This window comes from Dipteris shenzhenensis, chromosome 18, assembly GCF_047967505.1.
Source record: "Dipteris shenzhenensis isolate YYH24624 ecotype China chromosome 18, Dip_SZ_1.0, whole genome shotgun sequence".
NCBI classification, from domain to species: Eukaryota; Viridiplantae; Streptophyta; class Polypodiopsida; order Gleicheniales; family Dipteridaceae; genus Dipteris; species Dipteris shenzhenensis.
Window position 1 is genome coordinate 41,782,247 of NC_141613.1, and position 27,618 is coordinate 41,809,864.

The 27,618-nt window shown below is 46.3% G+C and overlaps 1 protein-coding gene and 1 pseudogene across 4 annotated transcripts in view; both read right to left on the minus strand.

Annotated features, from left to right (window-relative positions):
• The window catches only part of LOC147891243 (protein NUCLEAR FUSION DEFECTIVE 4-like), an 81,280-nt gene that overhangs the window by 17,145 nt on the left and 36,517 nt on the right, over positions 1-27,618 (minus strand). For 2 of the 4 annotated variants that reach the window (XM_087389647.1, XM_087389646.1), the window contains exons 3-6: positions 14,195-14,404; positions 13,942-13,986; positions 13,667-13,734; positions 13,494-13,578 (exon numbers count right to left, since the gene is read on the minus strand). In XM_087389647.1, coding sequence (XP_087245773.1) covers positions 13,494-13,578; positions 13,667-13,734; positions 13,942-13,986; positions 14,195-14,404 — 408 coding nt within the window. Of the gene's footprint in view, positions 1-13,493; positions 13,579-13,666; positions 13,739-13,941; positions 13,987-14,194; positions 14,405-17,936; positions 18,032-27,618 lie in introns of those variants that run through there. The other 2 variants (XM_087389649.1, XM_087389650.1) reach the window with 2 other exon arrangements.
• On the minus strand, positions 19,433-27,391 carry LOC147891244 (uncharacterized; annotated as a pseudogene).

The window sequence follows — 27,618 nt, forward strand, 5'->3', positions numbered from 1 at the left end:
CTGCAAATGCAATGTCTGGTCTAGTAGCTATCATTAGCATACATAAGACTCCCAACCGCTGATGCATAAGGAACCTTGGCCATCATGGCCCTCTCCTCATCTGATTTAAGACTATCTGTGTGACTCGGTTTCACATATGGAGGCAATGGAGTACTCACTGCCTTCCCCCCCTCCATATTGAAACGCTGCAATACTTTTGTAACATACTCTTTTTGTGAAAGCCAAAGGAGTTTCCTACTCCGATCACGCGTGATGCGCATACCAAGAATATGACCTGCAAATCCCAAATCCTTCATATCAAAGGCCTCATGCAACTTGGCCTTTAATGCATCTAGCTCATAAGTATTCTTGCTAGCCAATAGCATATCATCCACATATAGTGCCAAGATTATCAGGCTATTAATCAAAGTCCACACCCTTCTCTTGCTTGAACCCTTTAGCAACCAAACGGGCCTTGTACCTAGGCACATCATCACCTGTGACCTTCATTTTGTAGACCCATTTACATGGCAATGCTTTCTTTCCATGTGGCAAAGAAACCAAGTCCCAAGTCTTATTCTTCATAAGTGAACTCATCTCTGATTGCATAGCATACTCCCACTTGCGTTGATCCTCACGCATCATAGCCTCTCTGTAGCAAGAAGGCTCCCCGCAATCAGTAAGCATCACATAGTCTACCCCTGGAACAAACCTATCAGGTGGTCTAGACACTCTAGATGATCTTCTCAAGGGCATTTCAGCTTGCTGTCCCACCTGCATAATCAGCCACATTTGGCTCATCATTTCCACTAATAGATGATCCATCATCTATCCTTGATTGTATACCTGTGAGAGTACTTGGTGGTACCATTTCTTGCACATTTGGTGCATGGACAGCTTGCTGTCTATCAACATATGCAGATGGATTCACATCTTGGAAAGTGATTCTCCTCATTTCCACATCCCTCATGGGAGCCTTATGCATCTTCTTCTCATTGAAGACCACATCATGGCTGCGTATGATCATCTTTGCTTCTGGATCCCAGAGACGATAGCCCATCTCTCCACTTTCACCATAACCCAAAAAGATGCATTTCCTAGACTTAGGATCTAGCTTCTTTCGAAGCTCTTTTGGCACATGTGCATATGCCTCACACCCAAATATACGCAAATGAGAGTAAGAGGGCTTCTTGCCACTCCATGGCTCTTCAGGAATACCACCATCCAAACTCTTACTAGGTGATCTATTGATCACATGCACTGCAGTCTTCATTGCCTCAGCCCAAAAACCACTAGAAAGACTTGCATTGGAAAGCATGCATTGCAACCTTTCTTGAATGGTACCGTTCATCTTTTCTGCAACTGGATTTTGCTCTGGAGTACGAGGGGATGTGAGCTCCCTCTTAATCCCACGTGTATCACAGAAATGCTGAAAGTCATGAGAGAGATACTCTCAGTCCGTAGGCATTTAAGAATTCTACCTGACTGATTCTCAACCAAGGCCAGCCATTTCTGAAATACCTGGAACACATCACTCTTCCGAGCTATAGCATAAGCCCACACTTTCCTAGTTGCATCATCAATGAATGTCACATAGTATTCAGCCCCACCTAATGACCGTGTAGGCATGGGACCACATACATCTGAATGCACCAAATCAAGCATTTCAAACTCTTTCTTTCCCCTTCTTTTATGGGCTGATTTAGTCTGCTTCCCATAGAGACAATGCTCACAAAATTCAAAATCAGAGAAACTCAAATGCGGTACATAACCCAAACGGCATAAGAGTTTCATTCCATTCTGGCTCATGTGCCCCAACCTGCAATGCCACAAAGGAGTGCTTGGCTGCTCGGTTATTGCAACAACATGATCAAATACCCCTGATACATGTAAGGGATACAAAGTCCCACACTTGGCACCCCTGGCCAAAAGCATAGAGCCCTTCTGAATTTTCCAACTCTGAAAGCCAAAAGTGGTGTGAAAACTAGCATCATCTAGCTGACCCACTGAAATAAGACTCTTGGTCAGCTTAGGCACATGTCTCACATGTTTCAAAACAAATGCAGACCCATTTGCAAAAGAAAACTTTATGTCACCTGCTCCCACACCTGCTCCCACTATGTCACATGCATAGTCATTTCCAAGATGCACACAACCTGTCTTTCCACTGTCATAAGTGGAGAACCATTCCCTATGGGGAGTAACATGGAATGAAGCACCAGAATCCAAAATCCAATCCTGGGAATATGCATCATCTGAAGTGGTAAGCAACTCTGCAGATAAACTAGACATGAAGAGAACGTCATTGTCACTATCATGTGTGACTGCATTGATCTCCTCGATCTTCACTTTTCCTTTGTCCTCCCTTGAACTCTCTTCCTTTTGATTTGCACCCCAATTTGCATTCTTTTTCTTATCCTTTTGCTCTCTTTTCAGCTTGTAGCAATTCTTTTTCATATGGCCCTTCTTGCCACAATGGTAACACTCAATGTTCCGTGCCCTGGATTTGCTACGAGACTTCCCTCTTTCTTGGGACTTCCCCCTGAACTGTGATCTGCCCCTTTGCACATTTAAGGCTGCATCCTGCTTGTTGCCATCCATAGACTTCCGTCTAATCTCCTCGGCGAACAAGCTATCCACAACATCATCAAATTTCAGTACTCCACCAGGTGCAGAGTTACTGACAGCTGTACGGAAGGTATCCCATGAGGATGGCAATGAACATAAGAGAAATATTGCCTTAGTCTCCGCATCAAAATTCATTTTCTGAGCCTGAAGCTGGCTGAAAATAATATTGAATTCATTCAAGTGAGAAGCAATGGAGACCCCTCCCTTCATCTGCAGCTCAAACAACCTCTTCATGAGGTAAACTTTATTAGAGGCAGTTTCCTTCTCATAAGTGGCACATAGTTTCTTCCACAAATCTTCCGTAGTCTGCTCATTTACTACTGTGAAATAAACTGACTCTGCAAGATGAAGTCTAATAGTAGACTTTGCTAATGTATCCAACTCATTCCAATCATCCTCAGACATATTTGCAGGCTTAGCTTCAATCCCTGCCAAGGGTTTAATCTGCTTCTTTTGAATAAGCACATCCCTTATCTGTTCTTTCCACAAAGAAAAGTTTGTCCCATCAAACTTTTTAATGTTAAAAAACTCCTTTTCAGACATGGAAGAGGATGCCATAATGCAAATAAAACAAAATCCCAAATGCTAGTACATACAAGAGAGAATCACACCAAATACCAGGTGCACCCAAATGTGTATGCCACAATAGAGTGAAATATCACCAAAACTCAAAGCTCAAAGCATCAAAAGATGCATCTGACTCATGTGCATATACTATGCATCCATATGAGCAAATCTAGCCCAACAGAAAATGCCAATAAGTGCCAAATGACTCAAGCATAAACACCATCCACTGGCATATGCATCAATAATATCTCATCCAAGAGAGCATAGCACTATCAGTGCATCACCTGCAATGTGTCAAAGCTGTCCCTCAGCATAAAATAGCATCCATGTGCAAAGCGTCCATAAAAATAGCATCCCACAAGACGCAAGGCAATTTGGGCCTATCAGCGCATCCAATAAGGACCGTAATGCATCCAAATGGCCTATAAATCATCTACTACAACCCAATGCACACCACGAATGAGCGCACACTGCTCAAACTGCAACCAGAGTGATCTGCATAAGGTATGCTCAAGAAATCATAGTCCCATGGTAATGATCGCTACTAAAAATAGAACCTGAGATGCCTCAAAACATGGGCGCCATTGCATAATCGGAATCAGCAAGAAAATCTGCAAAAATCTCTCTTCTGCCAAAACTCCAAAATCCCAACCGATGAGTGAGAAATGGGAGTCAACACTTATCCACTGCCATGTGGCATAAATCTAAGGTTTCAAAACCTTAGAATGAAAAATGCATAACAGAGAGACGAAATCGAATACACAGAGATCTATAACTCTGAAAATCCTCCACGAATCACACAAGAACTGACAGGTAGGGGTTTTTGAGCGTCCGGAACGCAATGGGACAGACGGTTTTGGAAACCGTGGTCTCAATCACTGGGTCCAACACACGGACTGAAAAACGTTTTTGGAAACAGAGCTGTTTGTAAACTCCACCGGAGTGCGAATGATGAGCAACATAGAAGTTTTAGGACCTCCTGAGTCCACTGAAACTGACAGATCTGCAAATGGTTGCTCCAAACTTGAGTTCCAACACCCGGGCAAAAAACGTAGAAACTGACACAGTGAGTCACAAATCCAATGAAATGATCCCAGATTCAAGAATGAAGGTGTTTCCAAGCTCCTGAAGTGAAGTGGACACCAAAAGCAAGCAATAGTTGCCTCTACAAGTCAATATGGAGTCTCTGTTGTCGAACGGAACAGGGAAAAGCTCAAAAAACGACTTTTTCTTTGAAAGCTCTTAACAGGCTCTCAAAACCACTTCGAAAAGCCAAAGTGACTTTTCCAAAGGTTCCTCCAAGGTCTCTACACACTCGGATGCAAGTAAAGTCACCCACAAAGCTTCCCACAAAGCTTCTCCTTCCTCCCACAGAGCTGCTGAGCTTCAAGCATTCATGCACGCTCAGCTAGATCACCCGGGCTCTGATACCAGTTGAGAGTGCTCTCAACGGAAGCAAGAACGGAAGAAGGAGAGAGAGAGAGAGAGAGAGCCACACAAGTTTTGGTGGGTGCAGAACCACCCTAATCTTCTTTTTCATTCATTTATATATGTGTTTAAGTATTGTACATAACCGGGGTAAAGGCACAGTGACCTTTAACCCCCACAAGAAGCTAGAAGAGCAAAGGGAGGGGATGAAGGGTAAGGGCGAGGATGAAGGAAGGATGAAGGGTAAGGGTGAGGGTGAGAATGAAGGGAAAGGGGATGAAGGAGGAGGGGAGGGGAGAGACAGGCTGAAGGGGTGGGAGAAAGAAAGAAAGAAAGAAAGCAAGTTTATTGAAGTCTTTGGAAGACCGATGGGTCTATGAGACTCCGAAAAAACTGGTACAAACGAGTTGTGGTGGTGGAGCTACTAAACGAGCATCCACACCAATGTAAATGCAAAAAATGCAGAATGTCAGTACTAAATCCTAAGTACAGCATAGTCATATCATCTCGGTAGTCGACTATCTCATCATCATCATCATCACCATCAAGACATCAGGGTGGATAAGGCAATAGGGGCATGAAATCGGCGATAGAGTGCTGTTGGCCACTCAAAGGTTCAACCCTGGCATGTCTCCTGGCCATAGCTCTGCGTCTAACCAGGGCTATTGTGACCCCCGTCGGGCAAGACCCAACTCTAAACATGGAGGGGATGTACCCAAGTGTAATCTGTGTATCAACCCTCTGTTTGAGCTGTTGGGTCACAAGCTCTGGGTCACGGTCATGTCGAGGCCTCGCCCCATGGGTGTCCATGTGATCTGGCTGGAAAAACTCCGTGATAGAGCTCTGAGAGGGATCAGCCAATGAAAAAGTCTGCTCCTGTCTCCGTGCTCAAAGTATCCTCTAGCGGTGTCAAGTGCCTCATGAACGAAACCTACCAAACATCGCTGGTATGGGTAAGAGATGAATCGGGCCAAAACCCCATAGCTGTCTCTGAAGAGATAGTAGAAACATCCGCGGATCTCATAGTGAATAGGACACCTGAAGATGAAGTGCTCCTCTGTCTCAACCTCTTACATGTCACACAAAGTGCATAAGCGCCTCTCCCTGGGTAGTCGCTCTGCTCTGCCGCTCTTGATACGAAGTCTATGTGAAGAGACCCACAGCTGCCCAAGAGATCCTCAGTGAGTGGGGTAAGTGAATCTGAGTGTACCCTGGTGGGTTAATGAAACCCTCCGCTATGATATGTACGAAGTGATCTCTGTAGAAGCCCAGCTTCACTGGAATATCAGTCGGGCCCAGCCAGGTCCGGAATGTGTGTAGCTGTAATAGACCCTCACGGATAACCTGGTTGACCTCGTGTGATAAGAGGGGAGAAAACGGAGCATCCATGCTGTACTCGAATGGAGGTAGTCTGTCCATGTGGAGCCCCAGTCCCTCAAACCATCTCTCTGTGCATGCATACTAGCACCTCTGGTCTCCTCATGCTGCAAGTGCCATAGAAGAGGACAGTGCTAGCCATGGTAGCCTGCTACACCCAGAGGTGTAATCCCCATACTCCCTGACTCCGTACAAATATGTGATGACCTGAAATACAGCATCTAGCTGTAATGGGGGTGACCCAAACTCTGCCCGAATTATCTGGTGAGGAACAGATGGCTTACCACGGATCATCTATGATAACATGAGAACCTGTAGTCGCTCCACCCTGGCCCCCAAAGTGGACTGCCATACATCCCCGGTGGACGGACCAAGGAGTCAAAAAGCAACCCTTTGGTCCCTGGATCTTGAAAGTGAGAGCGGAAGCACTGCCTCTCTAGTCTAACCAATGAAGCATATCCTCTGCTCAATCGTGCCTACATCGCGGGTCTCATAGTAAAGATGGGTCCAGAGAAGACGACCCCAAGATAAGTGTATGATGAAACTACCTCAACAAATGACCCATCAAATGCAAACTGCTCCTGGCGCATGATGGCTCGAGATGTATTGATTGGCCACTCAAAGGTGCAACCCTGACATGTCTCGTGGTCATGGCTCTGCGTCTAACTAGGGCTATTGTGACCCCCGTCGGGCGAGACCCAACTCTAAACATGGAGGGGATGTACCCAAGTGTAACTTGTGTATCAACCCTCTGTTTAAGCTGTTGGGTCACAAGCTCTGGGTCACGGTCATGTCGAGGCCTCGCCCCATGGGTGCCCATGTGATCTGGCTGAAAAAACTCCGTGATAGAGCTCTGAGAGGGATCAACCAATGAAAAATTATGCTCCTGTCTCCGTGCTCGAAGAATCCTCTAGCGGTGTCTGAGTGCCTCATGAACGAAACCTACCAAACATCGCTGGTATGGGTAAGAGATGAATCAGGCCAAAACCCCATAGCTGTCTCTGAAGAGGCAGTAGAAACATCCGCGGATCTCATAGTAAATAGGACACCTGAAGATGAAGTGCTCCTCTGTCTCAACCTCCTGCATGTCACACAAAGTGCATAAGCGCCTCTCCCTGGGTAGTCGCTCTGCTCTGCCGCTCTCGATACGAAGTCTATGTGAAGAGACCGACAGCTGCCCAAGAGATCCTTAGTGAGTGGGGTAAGTGAATCTGAGTGTACCCTGGTGGGTCAATGAAACCCTCCGCTATGATATGTAAGAAGTGATCTTTGTAGAAGCCCAGCTTCACTGGAATATCAGTCGGGCCCAGCCAGGTCCGGAATGTGTGTAGTTGTAATAGACCCTCACGGATAACCTGGTTGACCTTGTGTGATAGGAGGGGAGAAAACGGAGCATCCATGCTGTACTCGAATGGAGGTAGTCTGTCCATGTGGAGCCCCAGTCCCTCAAACCATCTCTCTCTGCATGCATACTAGCACCTCTGGTCTCCTCATGCTGCAAGTGCCATAGAAGAGGACAGTGCTAGCCATGGTAGCCTGCTACACCCAGAGGTGTAATCCCCATACTCCCTGACTCCGTACAGATATGTGATGACCTGAAATACAGCATCTAGCTGTAATGGGGGTGACCCAAACTCTGCCCGAATGACCTGGTGAGGAACGAATGGCTTACCACGGATCATCTATGATAACATGAGAACCTGTAGTCGCTCCACCCTGGCCCCCAAAGTGGACTGCCATACATCCCCACTGGACGGACCAAGGAGTCAAAAAGCAACCCTTTGGTCCCTGGATCTTGAAAGTGAAAGCGGAAGCACTGCCTCTCTAGTCTAACCAATGAAGCATATCCTCTACTCAATCGTGCCTGCATCGCGGGTCTCATAGTAAAGATGGGTCCGGAGAAGACGACCCCAAGATAAGTGTATGATGAAACTACCTCAACAGGTGACCCATCAAATGCGAACTGCTCCTAGCGCATGATGGCTCGAGATGTATTGAAGATCATAACCTTGATTTTATCCAGGTTGACCTTCAAATCATGAGACTCACATAACGGCTCGAGACTCTACCTGAAACTCTCTCATAAAGTGCCATGACAACCCAAATGGTCTCCTGGTCGTAACCCAAATCCTGTAGGCACCGTATGAGGCAGGCTCTCGAAACCGTGTCAAATGCCTTGCAGAAATCCACAAAACAACAGTAAACCCTCTGCTTCCGTGCCCTCGCCTCCTCGATGATACATCTGAGCGTGAGAATGTGGTCCATGGTCCCATGATCATGCCAGAATCTGGCCTGTCCCGCTGCTGTTAGTCCTCGACACTCCGCAAATCTGCTGACCTCGGAATCAAGTACTGATGCGGGGGGAGGTGGCGGGTGAGGGGGACAGGGGAAGGGGGCTGAGGGAGGAGGCGGAGGTAGGGGCTGAGAGGGCGGGGGAAGGAGGAAGCGGTAGAGAGCGAGGGGGCTGAGAAGAAGGGGTAGAGGGCGGGGGTAGAGGGAGTAGAGGGGGTAGAGGGCGGGGGAGAGGGGCTGAGAAGCGGGGGTAGGGGCCGGGGGTAGAGGGCGGGGGAGAGGCGGCTGAGATGTGAGGTAGGGGGCGGGGGTAGAGGGTGAGGGAAGGGGGCTGAGAAGGCAGGGGTAGGGAGGCAAGGAGGGGCTGAGGGAGGAGGGAGAGGTGAGGCAGGAAGGGGGCTGAAAGGAGGGAGGAGAGAGAGGTGGGGAGGGAGGCAGGAGGAGCTGAGAGGGGGCAGCAAGGGAGTGGGAGTCGGGGAGCAGCAGCAGCTCTGCATTCTCTTGTTTTTGCAGATGTTGCCTAGGATAATTTGGAACCAGAATCTCACAAAGAGAGGGAACGTTTACGTCAAGAAGCCAAGAAAAGGCACAATATAGCATTCAAGTTAGATGGGGAACAAGGGCAGCTTTCTGGATAAAACATAATGCGCTATGCATTATATCATTTTTAGCTCATAATTGGACTCCAAGGTAAGCTTGCAACAGTCTTGAACAAATGTGAATCAGAGCCCCTTGTATGGTTTGATTTGTGTGATATCATGTCATTGTGCAGTGTTTTCTTTCTCTACAGAGTATTTGTGTGCAGAGTATGACTCTGCAGAGAGGAGAGCAAGTGCAGATGCTGGAATCTCTAGGTGTGAAAGTCTCAACCTTAGAATACTTTACAACCCTTCCTAACGTGCGGCTGGCATGTAGAATCTCCCCCCTCTCCACATCCAATAGCAAACGCTAAAGTTATACTGTTTAGTCCGTGCCGCAGTCCAACCCATTTCAGAACAATCACCAAGAAATTCTCAGAATCTTACCATGTGAGAACTAGACTAAGGCTGGTAGAGCTCAAAGCCATGAAATCCTTCCCAAAAATATATTCTGCTATGTTCTGCAAAATATCATCGATTCAAGCTTGTCTAACACAGTAGTTAAAACGTCCCAATTGCATTGTAAATTGTCTCTTTTGCCAGTTCCATTACCACACTTGCTGTTCATTCATGCTGCCATTGGCGGTATTGCTATTCTTGAGTTGTTACCCATTGACAACATCAAATCCCGGTACTTTTTGCCAAGAGCTAGCTCTACATCCAAGAATAACAGAAGGACCTTCAAGGTTGTACCAAAGCATACATCAATGGGAGGTTCAGCGAGGAGCCTTGTGGCTGTTTTTGTGTGCGAGTCAGATCCATGAGCCTTAGACCACAAGTAAGAGGAGTGGCTACAAGAGTCTCAGACCCACCTCTATCATTGCTACCCTCACCACACACAGATTCCAAGTCAAACTCTTTCAGCATACTTCACCACCCAATGATGACCCTTACGTAATTAACAAAGCCTTGGAAAAGGAACTTGATAGTGATTGAGGATTCGTTGCAATTAGGCTTCATTAGGTCTACCAACTCTGTATATGCAGCACCCATCGTATTTATCAAGAAAAGGACAACATAGCCCAACGTGTGTAAATATCATGCGCTCAGCAAGATAACAAGCAAAGGTCAATTCCCCCCTGCTCAAAATTGACCACATCTTGGAGCAGCTCAATAGAGCTCAGTTTCTCTCTCAAGATTTACTTGAAAAGCAATCACCACCAAATGTGCGACGCATCACAAAAGATAATATTTACAAGTTAGCCTCTGCATAGAGAAGGCACAGTACTTCCTCTGGCTTTATAGAGGCATTGATGACCTTCTACAGGATTATGCTCCAAATCTTAGGACATCCATTAGCAGTGTGTCTTTTGTCAAGAAATACGTTAATCCTTTGGGCATGCAAATGGCAATAAGCTATCATCGTATCAGAGATAATGGAACACAACTGGGAACACGAATGGCAGATAACATGCTATTAAAGATCCAAGACACATCGCGCATGCCTACAAACAAGCCTTGTTGAGCTTGTAACTAACAAAATAACCTACACAACAAATCTAGCAAGCTTACAGCTCAACATAGCTATTTATGAAAAAAAGATAACCTGGAAAACGTATGTATCTAGATATGCCATTGCCAGGTGAAGCCACAATATACCATCACTCTGCTGAGATGTCGCTCATGACTTCCAGAAGATTGTAGAGCTCCGGATATAAAGGGCAGACTTGAACTTTGGTCAGTTGAGCCTCTACATACCTAATGTGATAGTGTTAATAGCCTAGCTCCACTTGGCTACCTTGGATGCAAGACCTGACCCACTAACGGGTTGAATCCATCATCCCTAACATTCCCCCCTTCAATCCAAGAGTGGAGAAAAACATATAGCTCACAACTATGTCTAAGGACACAAAACCCCATTGAAAATCTCCCATGTCATTGTCTTATTGTCGCTGTGCTATGGAAAACCCCCCACAACCTTATGTCAAAAGATCATTGCCTTATTGACGCTGTGCTATGAAAAATCTTTCACTACCCTTTATCATATTTTGACAGTCACCAACGAGGCATCAACAAAAACTTTAATTGAAAATACTGACATTTCCCAACTTCTTGCCAATCACTGATTCATGCATGCAGTAGCTTGTCTTAAAGCATTTTGCCAATTCTTATTCTCTATATGCACATCCTCAAGTGCTGCCAATTTTGGACCTATTAAATTGACTGCTGTGGAAACTAGCTTTCCTTTTGGACATGAGCAAGCCCAATATACTCCTTAGCATCTTTGTTGGATACAAAATTCGACATGGCCTGCCTTGTCACAATAGCTGTACTTCACTATCATCTTGCACATTTTCTTTGCCATAAATACTTGTTTATCACTGTAACCTGCTTCTGTACTTTTCCTTGCTCGATGTTCTTCATCTATCAAGGCATTCACCGGCTTGGGATAATCCACGTCACTGCTACACCTTAGAATTCAAACTATCAGCGTAGGCCTCTAACAGGCTTGCAAGTAGTATAGCTGTTGGATCTAAAGTTGACTGAGATGGACTCCTAATTCATCGCGGTCACCCATTCTCAGCTCATAAAGTTCCTGTTTGAGAATTGCTGTCACATGGATCTTTTTGGCTCCAAGTAGTTTCTACACAACAATCCATTTTTCTGCCCAATCTTGCCTTGGTCCAAATGACTTGCATAGCTCCTACCTATTGCTCTTCCAAGCAACCCCAAGCCTTGTTGATTCTTTTCTTCTCAGATAGCAATCGTCTCCACTCTGTGGGTATTTGGCGGTCTCATCTCCTTGTCAGACACTACTTGCCACAAGGTTTGTTCCACTAGCATTAGTCAAGTGTTCAATCCCCACAATGCAAAGTTTCTGCCATTGAGCATTGATAGCAACTCCCTCAATGAAGCAGCATCATAGCACTTTGCTTGGCCTCTCCACTTGGGGCCATCCATTCAACGTCCCACCAATGCCAATGATTTGCCATGGAAGCTAGACAAGAAAGAAAGAAAGATTTCTTAACGTGTGCTGAAGTAATGATAAAGCCTCCAATCTCAACGTCTCTCAATCATATCTTCTCCTATAAATAAGAAGTATGTAATGTCCTACTAATGAGGCCTGTGATCCATGGTAAGTCTCATGAGTATAGACCTAAGTCAGGTGGCCTCATGTACTAAGAGTGTGGCAGATCTCTGATCTGGGTAGTCAATGAACTTGCTCATATCTGTGTATCTGTGGGTGAAAAGGCAATGGTACATCCCCTGAATGTCATAGAGAGTGCAAAGTCGTAGATCTCTACAATCACATGGCTGCAATCTCCAATGCTTCCTCAACCTAGGGATTTAGGAGGTCTTGAGCAGTCCCAAGCTGATCTATGAGATGGATATGTTGGGATCTTGGAGCCTGAATGATACCCTCCTTACTTAAGCGAAGGGACGGCTCTCTGTAGAAGGCCATCTTGGTCACATGTGGCTGCAAGTGGGATATCTATGTTCTATGGGTGTATACATCCTGTATGATCCAGTTGATCTTCAGCTGAGTCATACATAAACAAGGGGGTGTCATAGTGCACTCGATCTCCCGGAGATCCATTGCCCACAAAGCGCACTAGAGATTACGCCATCCAAGATTATTGGTTGTCCTTCAAAGGTAGACTTTGTGGGTACAGCTTTTTTGCTTGCAGCATGCTCCATGGTTGTGAGACACTTGGAAGCAACTAAATCACGAGTTTTACTAGATATATTTTCAAGGGGATGTGTACACACAACTCCCATGGTTAGGCTCGTCAAACAATACAGTGCCTCATTATAGGAAACAGCCTATTTTACTCCAGCCCCTTGAGATTCTAAATCAGTCTTTTGAACATATAAGGATAGATCTTCTCACAAATCTGCCACTAGCCACAAAGACCGTGAACTTATGTGCCTCACCATTATCGATTGATTCATGCTCATTCCATGCACAGGGCACATCAATCCATAGGGTACATTGAGGTTGCTCATCAAGAACTGGTATCCTGTAGCCAGACTTCCCAAAAAGATTGTCCTTCCAAGCTCAATAGGTAATTTTGCCCTTTGATAACGTTATACAAAGTGAGTATGTCCAACAATTTCTGTCAAGTGTCTGATGGGAAGCTGGAGATTTACAACTACCCAACATATTCTTTCTTGAATTATTATTCAGTAACTTACAGGCTCAATGGGAGTAGTATCTTCCATTTTACTTGGGAATCCTGAGTCAACATCCATTCTTCACACATCAGCAAAAACCAGTACAAAGAACTAGATCAAATGAGCAAGTTCATCATGCTGATTCCATGCAAAGGAAACATCAATGCACAAAATGTAGTGGAGTTGTTTATCACAAATTGCAATCATGTAGCAATTTCCTAAAAGGATTGTATCCAGTAGAGCCATTCCAAGGGCTTGTTGCAGGGAGATGACAAGCCAAAGACTCCAGAGGCAACTATGTCCATGTTAACCTCTGAAGCCACTAAGTCCATGTCAGCTTCAGAGGCCCCTCAAACCGTATTCACTTGAAAGATCAAGAATCTGAAGCTAGGATGAATGAAAGATAAATATATTTACCTACTCCGAATTAACTACCTCTGACCCCACATGTATAAAGAAGAGAATCACCATTACAAAAAGTGCTGCGCTTAGCCCCAGTTGTGATTTAAGGATACCGATTGCTGTGCCCTTGTGTTCCTTGAAACTTTCCAAACTGCAAACACCAACATGCATTTGTGACAATCCGTTCATGATTCAAACTCGCATCATTTCAGAAAAAGCATTGGGTGAATGTTCATTACACTGTCATAATGCAGGCTGTGTCAACCCAATTGTCTCCACCTGTCCCAATGGCAGAGGAAAAACAGAGCTACCTTTCCAAGCAAAGATACAAAATAAGGCACAAGCTTGCATACGTATAGGCAACTTTGTACAATTCGCCAATACAAAAGTAAGCACATGGAGGGTGTGTCTGTTGCTTCTGAGCTTCTATACACAACACTCAAGCAAGATCCCTAAAAACCAAAATAATGGTAACTCAACGGTTTTTTCCTCAAAGAAGGTGGCGGATACGAACCAACCAAAAGGACGTTTTCGTTCTTCCTGTGAGTGTCAATAAAATCTGCAAGAATGGCGACATTACCAGTAGAGGCTCCATGTTAAAGTTTCCCACGTTACAGAAAATGGTGAGAAAACTAAAGGCAATGATAACTGCCACTAAGCTTCAGCAGCCTTTATGAAAAGTATGTTTAAATCCCAAATGCAGAAAAACTCAAGCAAACTGTAAAGATTTGGCTCATTCGAGACTACAGATTTTCTGTTTGACAGACCGTGATGTAGCCAAAGAAATGCATGACAGCTCCAATAGCTACTGACACCCATGGTGGGAAAAAGAAATAAAATAGGCCCGAGAAAAGGCCAGCAATGGCACCAAAATCTTTGGCAGCTCCAAGATCATCTGTACGCTCCTGACTGTAGTAAAGTTTCTCCTTAATGAACTCACTGTAAACTGGATACGTATATGTCAGCCCATTGCATCCCTGATGCACAATTAGATTAGCCGTTAATGGTAAGTAGTAAAAGTTTCACCAAATGGGAATTAATTACTATGATGAGCTTAATGTACTATAGTGTTACATTTTTAAAAAGAAATTCTTTAAAAATGGTCAAAAGACAGTCTATGCATAGGGATGGAAGTGTCAAAGTGCCAGCAAGGCCAAAACATATATTTCTAGACAGGAAAAATCATGTTACCAAAAAGATTCACTGTAGCACACGGCAACTAAAATGTATGTATCAGCATAAATAACAAACACATTGCGCATTTGAAGTTTCCTACTTGTCCTCAGTATCCAGCGGATAGCAGTTAACCCCAGTCTATCATCGTCTGTGATACACCTCATGCTTGTCTACCTCAACTTCTGATAGAATTTGTCCATTTACATCTTACTCCTCTGAAAGAATACACTGAATCCCACTTAATTAACCAAATTCAAGGATCTACTCAAACTACATGGGGAGTTTTGTTGGCAGAAGAGCTATTGGTATCCTAAGTAGCATCAAACCAGGCTGTCAATACAAAGTACTTTATGGGATTCAATAACAAGATAGTGGCATCCATGCCCACATACTCGAAGACCTGAATTAGAAAGCTGGATGCCTCTGGCCTACACAAGAAAAATGGCTGAGATATCTATCTAGGACACAAAGCAGCTAGAAGAACAAACAACCTTGAAGGAAAGAGGTAATTCTCTGCATTGCAAAGGCCCAATAAGCATCTGACTGGAACTCCCTGCATAAAGGGCTGCGACCTAATCCACCTGTCCGAGAAGCCTAATCTGTGCATATTGCCCTCCAAAAAAGACCACTCCACCCCTGTCACAGGCCTTCTCAAAATCCAAGAAGATGACAGTGAGAGGCTAGGACTCCTCCCAAGCCCAATCCAATGCCTCCCAAAAGGTGAAGATGTTGTCCAGGATGCTGCGCTCCTGAGCAAAACATGTTTGTGTTGTGAATAATGTCCACTAGGTGGGGCTGTAACCACAAGCTCAAGACCTTGGCTAAGATCTTGTACGTAGTGACCAGTAGCATAATCGGTCTCCACTGGCGAAGATCAACCCCGTCCCCCCCCTTCGAGATCAAACAAATCCAACTGCGACTCAGAGACTGCGGAAATGAACCTGAGTCGAAAATCTCTAGAAAGGCCAAACAAAGGGGGCTGTGAATGTGCTCCCAATAGCACCTAAAGAAGGAAGGTTTCAATCCATCCTCTCCCGGGCACTACTACAAAGGGCGGGCCTTGAGGGCCTCCAAAAGATCCTCATCGGTGAAAGGCTCCTCAATCTGCCTACTCGTGCTTGGAGAGACTACTGTCCGCATATGGGTCCAAACCGCCTCCCGGCCTGCAAGTACCTGGGGACCTCCTCCTCAGACTAAAACAAGCTCCAGTAGAAGTCTGTGGTCATCTCCAGAATCAAAGTGCATGCGTCTATTGATGTCTCTCAATCTCTACAATTGTGTCCATGCTGCATGAGGCCTACTGGTCTGCAAAATCGTCTAATGACCCTGTCACCTTGTTGTACCCACCTGGCCCTAGAAGAGTAATAAGAGAACTCTACATGGTGGATCTTCATGTCTTGAAAGTCAATCCACGCACACTCATGCCGATCCACAAGCTCCCTGAGATGCTCAATGGGATCCAAGCCCCATCTCAAAGCTAACTCACGTGCCTGAAGGAGGTGACGTCGACAAAGAGCTTGAAGCTAAATCTCCTCGTTGCTCCTCTGGATCACTTCTGCTGCCCACCTAGCCCAAACCCCCTTCGATGGGGTCTCAGGCTGCACCCAAATCTCCATGACCACCTGCTATACTTCCTCCTCTTGGAATAAGCCATATGGGATGCAAACCCCTTTTTGGGGGAGTCCTCAACGGGGCTGCTTGATGTGTCAAACAATCGAGGAGTGATCAGACATTGAGGTACCTACCAAAATGCCAATGGCTCCCCCCCATACATTGCCCAATCTCCTACATAGAAGTCATCATGACGACCCTATCCAAAGGAGAAATGGAGGTTGCCAAGAAGTCTAGAGAACTCCACCTACTGCCATGGATCCCTACCACAAATCGTGAAGATAAACTGCTCCACGTGCTCCTCTCGACCGTTGGCATCTTCAAGAAAGAGGCTCCACCCTACTTGTCCTTCCCGAACTCTAGATTGTTTAAGTCTCCTCCAAAAGCCGAAGATTCCACTTCCGGGAGGCTCTAAGTCAACCGCCTCCAAAAAGTGGGGCACTGTTGTCTATAGGCGGGGCCGTAAACATTCAAAATACCAATTCTGAAAATCTCCCAGGCATAATTCCATCCATACTACCCTCCCTGTGATTAGCTCACCATGATCGTAAACATCAGCAGCACCGCCTATGAAATTGAAATGCAAGCCCCTCCACTCCTTCCTGTTGCTTGGGGACCACACCAGGGTCTCCCTGGGAGTAGATGGCGTGTGTGTCTAACATCTACTCCTGAAAACATATACTCTTGAATTAGAAGGAAATCCATTGGCCGCCCTAACACAGCGCTCTGCAACTCCTGGCAAAGTATCACATGTTGTGGCTGCTCTTGCACATGGTCATGAAGCCCATGCACATTTGAACTCACTATGGTCCAACTCATGAAGAAGAGAAAGAAAATAGAGCTTGCCTATGAGTGGGAGACTATACCACAACCTCAGATTTCTGTGATTTCAAGGAAGGCTCGGAGGGAGAGTATACCAACGGCATGACAAGCTGTTACTCTTGCCTTTAAGTCCCACTGCATCATGAATGGGACGCATGTCCCGAACCTACCAGCACATTGCTAGAGCGTCTAGTAAGTAGCTTGCGTGAGCTCCTCCTTGGGCCCCAAACGAACCACTCCAATGGCCATGCCTGCATCCGGCCTATCCATGGAAAAAAGTAGCTGACTCGCTGTGGGTAAGCCACAAATCAATCCCTTCGGGACCCATCCATGTCTCCATCATGCGCGGTACATCTACTCTCCCATCATGCAATCAAACAAATAAAGGGTCCACTTCTCATCTCTGGTGGAGGCAAAAAGGAAGCTGCAGAAGGGTTGAGTACGAGAACCAACCACTCCGATGGAGCCCCCAATCTAGGGCTACAAGATCAACACCGTCATCTCTAGAGCCAAAGGAGTCCAAAATCTCTAGATCGTTCCGCGGTCCAAGCATCCAAGACTCCCTCAGCAAAGGTTGCCCAATGCAAGGCCTTGGACTTGGAAGCTGAGAGAACAAGCTGCCTGACTCAGGCTTCTTCGAGGAGACGGAGTCTTGCAAGGGAGAGTCCTTGCGGTACTTCAAAGCTTGCCTGCTAGGCTTCTCATGCTCCACTTTAGTCTAGGTCCCCGTAGAAGGCTCGGCCTAAGTTGTCTGAGACTCCCTCCGCTAACTGGACTCGTGCTATGCTCTCTCTAGGCGAATTTGACCTAGCAGCCCCGAGATCTCGATGTGCTGCCTGAACTCCCCACCGTCGAAAGTCTAGAGGAGAATCTCCTCAAGTAGGGTCTCGAGACACTCACCTATCAATATGAGGTAGGGCACGCCGTCATCTGCTACCACAAACATTGTTGACTGAGGTGGCATCTCAAGAACTGTGCCAAAAGCTCTCCTGATGGAGGGAACGATAGGCCGATAATCCTTTGAGAGACATGGGAAACGAAGAGTCACCTGGAAACTGGGGAATAAGATGAGTCAAATCCATGCCATCGACCATAAACCCGTGGTACTAGGGGGTGAAATACACAAGGTGTGGGCCTAGGAGGAGGGGGCTCCACTCCACAAGGGCCAAGGTGGTGTCAAGGGAGCTCAACTGGAGGAGGAAGATGCCTCTCCCATGGATGTGATCACCCTCTAATGCTAAGCTCGTCTGAATCCTGTTGTGCACTTAGCTCCTCGTGAGAGTAAGGCCACTATCTTGCCCACCACTTGGAGAGACTACATTTTTCAACTGTTGCTTGTCTTCTAGAAAAGGAGGACTTTAATGGCTTGGGAGTCAAAGGTGGTGTTGTTTTAACCCCTCTTGCCGAACCAAGGGTTGCCACCAAGATTCCTTCTCCCAAAAATAAAACAAAGTACTGCACCAAGAAAGGAAAGGAAGGGGGGTTGGAAAAAGAGGGAAAGGAAAAACAAAAGAAAGGCTTTCAACTTAGGGTAAGGAGGCATAAGCCTTCCCATCCTTGATCTTGAGCAGAGAAAAGAGAAAGCTGCGCTAAGCCTGGAGGAGCTCTAGGTAGCTGAGGTTGTTCCCCAAAGAAGAGACAGCAAAAAAGAGGCGAAAAGAGAGAGCCAAAAGCTGAGCTGAAGCTTGCAGTATCCACCAACCTTGCTAGGGCTTGCTCTTTCTGGGATGAACTCATAGCTGAAAAACCTACCACAAACTAAAACCTTTGATCTTCTGGGAGGAAAGCAAGTAGAGAAGTGCCGAGAGGGGGCTGAAAACTAAACTGCCAGATAGATAGATAGATAGATAGATATTAACGTCTCTAAAAGGCCAAACGGCCTATGAGACTAAAACAGTTGATACATCTGCTAGTGTTGTCTCATCAAAGAGAACAACAAAATAAATAAGCTGAAGGCTGAGAGCTACTAAAGGTACTTACAGTCAGAGGGACTGCAAGTGACCCAAAACTAATGAAATACCAAGCAAGTATTTAGTAAAAGTGCCAATTGATCAGCATAGGCAGAAAGCTAATCAATAAAAAGGTTGCACTCTTCTTATGTCAAAAATCTCAATCATGGGCAGCTCTAGGATCTCATAACTCGGACCCACACGTTTCCGGTGTTTAGCAATGATGGCACGGACCCGATGAAGATATGGGTGCCGGGCACTGGGGTCATGGGGGCCTAGGCCTCCGTGACTTGGATATGGCGATGGCTCGGTCCAAAAATCTGCCTGTGTGTGATAAGGTGGTGGTGGCGCCAGGGGTTTCTGATGGCGGGAGGGCATAAAACTAGCTGAGGTACTGGCAGTGAAGAAGTCTCTGAGTGTACTTTGCCTGGGTGGGGCTAGTCTCGGCTATCTGTCTCCCAACAAAGTCTCTCTATATCGCTTGAGCTCTGATAAAAACAAACCCAAGCATTTTTTATCTTCGTACTCCATCACCCTACGGAGTGGGCCAAATCCCTTTCTGAATAGACAGTGGTATCTTCCTTGGATTTCATAATATACCGTGCATCTACATACGTATTGCTCCTCTATCTCCTCCTGCTAGCATAGCTGACATATCCGATCCTGAGGGGCTGTGTGGGTGTATCTCCTTGTCTCTATTCTCAACTGATGTGATGAGGTTCGAATTTGGCCAATAATACTACGTAGCCCGTGAGATAGGTGTGTGTCCATGTATGCTGGCCTAGCTATAAGTTCATCTGGAGATAAATGAAGAAAATGGCTCTGGTAGTGTGCCATTTTCTTCCCTAAGGGCTCATGTGGTCTAGTCTAGGTTCTCTCAGTCTCCAACTTCACAATATCAGCTCTAATGATCTTGTTTCGGTCATGGCGAGACAGGTCTAACTTGGGACAATCCAAACTGTATTGAAAGGGTGGGAGTGCATCCATTGTCAACTCATGCTCTACAAACCATCTTTGTAGCTGAGCATACCAGCACCATGTTCGACCCTCCTTTGCTAGCTGCCTGGATGATATCATAGCCAACCGTGCCCACAATGTATGTATGCAAGTTACTGCCTGGAACAGAGCCTCAGTCACTAGTGGAGCAGCTGCTAATTCAGCTCGTATTATCGGATGTGGTACAGATGACTTGCTCCGGATCATGCGGGCAATCAATGTCACTAATGGCCTTTCCAATCTCCTCCACTCAGTTGCACCCCATACACTAGGGCCCCATATAGCTGCACCATAAAATAGTGTGGGCACCACCAATGTCTCAAACAACCATAATTTTGTGCATGGCTCTTGGAATTGTACATGTGCACACTGTCTCTCTAGTGCCCCCAAAGCTGCATAGCCTCTATCCAATTTGGCATCAATCGCGGTTCTCAGTGAAAATTGTAGACCATAAAAGATCACCCCGAGGTACACATAAGATCGTACCTGCTCTACTGTCTCACCTTTGAAAGTGAACTGTTGTGCTGAGCGCGTCACCCAAGCCTGTGTAGTATTAAATACCATCACCTTGGTTTTCCCAAGGTTTACTGTTAGATCCCTGTCCTCACAAAAAGCCTGTAGCGCATCTAAATGTCTTTGTAATCCTTCCGGAGAATCTGCAATCAAAACTACATCAGCTGCATAGAGCAGTATGGGTATCAACACTCCTGCTAGGCTGGCTCCGGGTCCTCCTATCCTGTTGATATACTCTAAGAGCTCATCAATGTATATGCCAAATAGTGTGGGAGAGAGAGGGCACCCCTGCTTCACGCCAATAGTACTCATAACTGCATCTGACAGCCCTCTAGGTGCTCCAACTCGGCCCATCACCGTCTCATACAAGGCATATATCCCCGACTGCATCTCATGTGGTACTCCAATATCCTATAGTCTTTGCATCAGCCTGGTCCGTGGGATTGTGTCAAAGGCTTTGCGGAAGTCTACAAAGCAACAATATATCCTTTTATGATGATGTTTGCCTTCCTCTATGAGTGCCCGGAGAGTCAGGATGTGATCCAAAGTGGTATAACCTCGCCTGAAACCTGCCTGTCCTACTGCTCTGTGTCCATGCATTGCTGCCCATCTGCTCAACTCCTTTTCCAAGATGGATCCATATATCTTGGCCAAGCAGTGGCCAATCATGATAGTCCTGTAATTGTTGGGCATCATCCGATCTCCACTCTTAAAGATCGGTACAATGGTATGCTCTGTCCAACTAGGGGGGAAGCGGTGCCACAATGTCCCGTGCGTACATGAAGTGCTCTCCTGCTAATCCATCATGATCCAAAGCCTTTCCATGTCCCAATCTGTCAATGGCATCATTGACCATATGCAATTTGAAGGAAGAGCAATATGTAGGCCTCATATCTTGTGGGTACAGAATCGGTGGCTGTCCTGGTATATCATATAATGACTGCGCATAGTCGGCCCAAGCTTCTGGTGCTACAATCAGTGTACCAGGCTGTCTCTCCTGAAACATCCTCCATGCCATCTTGCTGTTCTGTCCCAAGAATAATTGGTAGATCTCTACCTCCAATCTAGCTAAGTAGGCCCGTTTCTTCTTCCGTATTAGGCGTGAGAAGATGGCCTTGGCTTGCTTGTGTATCCAAGTGTTTGTAGCAACCTCCTGCTGTAATTGTCTGCGCATCATACGACACTCATCGTAATACCAACTATTTTGTGGGGCAGTACTGCAAGGAGGGGTGGATGATATTGTTGTGTGTGGGAATGCATACTGTGCTGACACATGTAATACCTCTGTCAAACCACTGGTGATCTCCTCCAGAGGACCATGAGGGTCTAGCACCATAATTTTGTCCCACACTGCATCTCCATACACTGTAGCAGTCTCCTCCATGAATTGGTATCTAGGTTGTCTCTGAAACGAAGGCCTGACTGCCCCCCTCCAGCATCCTCCTGACACAATAAACCTCAATATAGCATGGTCCGCAGCCACTCCAATGGCTCTGCTAGATACACTGAAATCACGGATCTGTGAGTCCAGCTCAAGCTATGGGAGCTGCAGAAGGCCAAAAGCGCATCACATGGGGGGAACTTCCACTTCCAAAAACATGGCTGGCTTGTCACAACAAGGGGCCAGCCAATCTTCGCACCAAACCTGGCTGCAAACAGCCACGTTTCGCTGTAGAGCGTGCACTCTATAGCCACGCACCGAATAGAGAGGGTGTGGGGGCAAAAGAACTGCAGCGAGGGCTGAAGGCTGCTCCACCAACCAATGACAGGGGCCGCGGGCAAAATGCAGCTGCTACCAGAGGCTACACGAGCTCAAAAACAGCAAAGGCGACCACAGCGGGGGGCCGGGGGAGTTGGGAATGAAGAGAGGAAGAACATAGAGTAGAGGGAAAGAGGGAGGGGATTTGGGGTAGGAGGGGAGGGGGACCGGGGTGCAACAGGCAGGGAGGAGTGAGACGTTAATTTTGACTTAGTTCTAGATGCATGAGACCCACCATGGGACATGGCCCCAAGAGATCACAAACTTTGTTCATAGGAGAAGAAGACGTCAGAACTGAGACCTTAAATTTCAAGCGCACACAGGTCACCAAGACACTAGACACAAGCCCAACAAGCACCCGCCCCATCCGAGGTACCATCATTGCGATATCTCGATGTCAAGCTACCTCACGCTGCCCAAGAGTACATACTATAGAGAGGAGCAAGGGACACCAGAAACTCCAAATGGGCCCTTAGCCACATGCACATAAAGCTCAATTCAGTCATGTCTGACACATGACATGACATGACAAGAACTCCTCTTAGCACAAGAGTCTCCTTCCTACAGTTCCTAGGTTCATCAGTAGTTTGTTTTCTTGGAGTTGAGATAGACACCTCTAGTTCCCCCCATGGGGCGTGTACTCTTATGATGATTTTAGCATTTTTGTGGTCTCATAGGCTGTTTTTGTTATCTTGAGCAATCTGACACAGATGCCGAACCCTCCTTCTCAATAATTCCATCCAAAATGTGGCATAGCACTCCTTCCCTTACACAAGAAAGCCACCTGAAGGGTCTGTACCTTAAAATAGTTTGTATGATGACCAATGCAAAGTGCCTAGGCAATGCTCACACTTCAAGAACAAACAAGGATACCAATAGTATGAACTCATCAAGAAAGTATATTGATGTCTAGTGAAATGAAAAAAACGACAATTTTTGGCCCGCAATGAACAGGAGCTCTTATGTGCCTTTTATAGAAGTATTTCCAAAGAGTTATAGATGAAGCTTCTAGAAAGACGGCCACCATGTCCTCTTAAGGATCCTAGTGTTTGAAAAGCACACTTTAAGATATTCCTAACTCGCTTATATTTGACTCGGAAGACATCCCACGACCCACCACCTCCACACTCTTAACCATGGCACGTCTAAAGGAGGCTATAAAGAAGGATCAGGAGAGCCTCCAAGCATAATACATGCTCCAATAATTCTACAATAGAGCATTGCCTAGGCACTTTGCATTGATCATCATACAACCTCTTGAACCACTAGGCACCATCATATCCATTCACAAGCCAGGGGATCCCATGGATGCGGGTAACTATCATACTAATATGGCTGGCCATTTGATGGCCAAGGTTAGAGGTTGGCCCTTGAGATAAATCTCAATGCGCATGTCGAGAGCACAAGCATCCGGGTGACTGGACAGACAGGCTTCTGACGAATCAATCCACATCAAATTACATCTTTAATCTAGGGCCGTCATAGAGAGGCCCGTCACGACAAATGCACCTGACATCCTTCTAGGCTTTTAGAGAGCTGAGACGTGAACGTCGACCTAAGTAAAACGAAGGTCAAGCTGCCCTTAGATTTTGAGCGAGACAACTGGATAATGTTTGTGCCAGGATTGCTCGATAACACTAGTGGGTTCGTGATTGAGAATGGTGGTGCCATTGACCTTTGGTGCTACTTGGATTGTACCTGTGTACCAAGATGGTTTGCCTGAAGGGGACTGGACTTGGAGGAACAGAAGCTGCTGGTTTGAAGAACGATGATCGAGGACGTCTCCAACTTGTTCCTGAGTGCTTCTCAATGGGAGCTAATGAAGCATCTGCATTGATGAGTTGGTATTGGCCCACGGTGGGTCGGTGAGAGAGGGTGTTGGTAGAATCAAGGACACCTCCCCACCTATGAGCCCCTAAATGAGGAGACATGACAGTTTGAGAGATGCCACATGGGCAGAGAAAAGGGCTGCCGTGGGGGCAGATAATTGGAAATGTGCAGGGCTGTCACACGGGCAGCATGAGCAGCAAGCAAAGGTTGCTGTCAAATGGCTAGAGTAGACTCTGCAGACAGCAGGAGTCTGCCCAGGAGACAACAACAGATAGGTTTCTGCAGGTACAACTCGGAGCAGTCAAAAATAGATGCAACAGTCAACAACTGCCACGTGGCCATTAGATGCAGCTTGTGGTGTTAGGTCGTGTCTACAAACAGGTCGGGCTGCTACAGATAGGTCAATAGGCTGCAGTGGACAGTCGGATACTGCTGCAGCAGGCCAAGGAGGAGGCAAGAGGAGGAGGGCCAATAGGCGCCAGGCAAGCCTTTTATAGACTGAACAAGCAGGCCGGCTGTCTACAAAGGGCCAGACTGGGTCGGCCCAGTCTAGGACTGCAGACTAACTAGTTGGCCAGTTTACAAACTGGACGGCCAGTCCCTAGGGCATTCCAAGCCCTATATAAAGAGCCTCAAGGTGGGGGTAGTTATTATGCAGTATTTGGGGTTTTTGGTGCCTCAGATTGGGCTGCCATCACAGCAGCAGCAAGGAGGACAGGAATCAGGGGAGACTAATGCCACAATTGGCTACAGATGGAAGCAGGAAGGAGGTCAAGGATCTGAGGTCAAGGATCAAGGAGCAAACAATGCCTCACCATTGGCTGTCCACCAGAGCAGCAAGGAGGTGTGTTTGCAGTGCATCACTACGTAACCCACTGAAGCTCTAGGAGAGCACGCAGGCTGCCTGTTTGAAGGTGCCATGAGGAGGTAGGTATAATAGTTCTGTAGTGACAGGGTCCCACATCTAGGCAGCACCTTGCTGCTACATGGTAGCACAGTGTGCATGCCTTTGTACAAGGTATCGACCATCTTTGGATCGATATATATTGCTTTTTGTACTCTCTTGAGCATAGTTCAATAATTGTCTGCATATCTCTCTATGCACTTGTAAACATTAAGGAGAAAAGTGAGATTTGAAAAAGTAATGTATGGTTTTTGGGCATATGCTTATACAATCTTCCGCTCTTCACGGAGTGTTGGTTGTGGCAAGCAACATCCACCTCTCTCTATGCACTTGTACACATTAAGGAGAAAAGCAAGATTTGAAAAACTAATGTATGGTTTTTGGGCATATGCTTATACAATCTTCCGCTCTTCACGGAGTGTTGGCTGTAGCAAGCAACATCCACCTCTGCTTTCTAACAAGGTCTCCATATCCTATCCAAGGCCCTCATCTTTGAAAAGATTATGTGGGCATACTATGATGTTCTTGACTAGCCCACACCCATTTTAGAGGACGTTGCCACATCACAACTTCCACGCACAATCAAGAAATTTCAAAATGGAAAAGCCAAAGATGGGGAGGGCCTCCAGGCAGAACTCCTAACCCATGGGTGGGGAGTACTTGCTCCAACCCTAGCAAAGCTTCTTAAAAAAGCCTCCTGCAAAGGTTTTTCGACTACCTAGAACTCCAACACCATCATACCGCTTGGGAGACCTTGATTCTCCCTACACGGGAAGGACGTCTCAATATCATTGATCTGGGCTTGCAATGCAAGCATTGATTTGCAAGGTTGTGGTGAGGGGACTCGTGCCTCGACGAGAGCCATGGAAATATTTCTTTATCCGTTGCATACAGTCTTGCTCTCCTTCCACGGGTGGAGATTCGATGGATAGTCCTAGGTGGATTTTTACTTCATCATCTTAGGGCTCCTTCTCCTCTTATGGCTGCTATTTTGAAAGCTTGGGACAGTCTCAGAAGTTCTCTTTGGACAATTTCCCCTTCCTCTCTTAAAGAGGTTGATAGGCAGCCAATCATGTGAAATGATAGTATACTTGATGACCATGGCAGACCACTTGGTACTTCCCATTATATGTAGTGGTCTAAATGGGAGAGAGGCCCCCCTTCCTCTGTGAGCTCTTGGAAGGATTTCAAAAAACCTCCAGATGATTGTAAACTCCAATCAGTAAGTCACCTCATAGGGAGTGCAAGGAGAAATGAGTAGATTGATGTAGCCACACCCTGATGGGATGGCATAGATGGCAGGCGTCACATAGCTCTACTTGGCTTGGGGCTTTTACGAGGATGGGTATCCATCTACAGGTCATAAGACTATGAGGAGATTTAGATGGGGATGGTTTGGTCTTTCATGTTCATTATTGGGGTAGGTTGTCTAGGTCTACAGATGCAGATATTCTTGAGGATGTTGTTTTTCAGTCTGTCAAGGTGTCAAGTCATGTGGAGGAGTGTTTCTTGGCTTCCGGACGGTATCTAGATCCTAACCTAGGTTGCATTTCTTATGGGTTCATGAAGGATTTGACTCTATGGAGGTGTCCCCATAAAGTATTTACAATGGGACCCCGGGAAGTGGGAATGCTTGGTGCAAGGCACCGAGAGAAGAGCCTCCCCTTCTTTCATTACACGGTCAGTTATGCCAGGAGATTTCAACTTAGCTTTGTTAGAAATATTTAAATTTCCTAAGAAAGTGGCCAATGTTATGTAATACAGGGGTAGGGGCACTTTTTTCATTTATTAAGTATTTTTACCCCAACCTCAGTGAGAGGTTGAGTTTGTGGGTGAGTTAGTCACCACACATCTTTTAACCCTAGTTAGGGTTCATTCTAGGGTTTCATCTCTATGACTACCCTAGCTTTGTAGTTCATTGTTGCTGCTGCAATTTCATTCCACCTTGCTCCAGCTCCATTCTCTCGCGTCGTTCTCTCGCTTCCATTTCCAACATTTGGTATCAGAGCAGGTTCCCCTTCGCTCCCACACCTCTCCCCGCACCTCACACGCCCTCTAGCTTCGATTCCGTCATGAAAAACTGCGAATAAATTGGCCAAAACAATTCATTTTTCCTGGCAGCCACCTCCTATAGGGTCCTCTTGCTTGGGCGCCACTTCTGGAGAAGTTCTAGCCCTATTCGGGACCTAGGTGACCAGTTTTTTGAGGTTTTTTGCTGATTTCGAGCTGGTTTAGACCAGCCACCGCCTCCTACTGCAAGTCCAAGGCTGGACACTTCTTTTTTAGCACTTAAGGAGCTTCTTCTGGGCTGGGCGACCTCATTTTGGACCCGCTTTTTACAAAAACGGCCAACTGAATAAGTTTTTTGTGGGCTTTGTTGCTGTTTTTCGAACGCAGCAATCATCCCTAGGCTGGGAACCTATTTTTGGAGGGGTGGACACACTTTTCAAGGTGTTTTTCGGGCCTGGACAGGCTTTTCAATGTGTTTTTCAGGACTGTTTTGCTGTTTTGAAGCTTTTCTATCACTCTCGGGACAGTTTTGGAGCTTCCGGAAACTTTTCCTAGCTGTTTTGAATCTGTCTCATGCAGATTTGTGCAAGGACAGCTCATATTTTGCACCTCCAGGTGCGT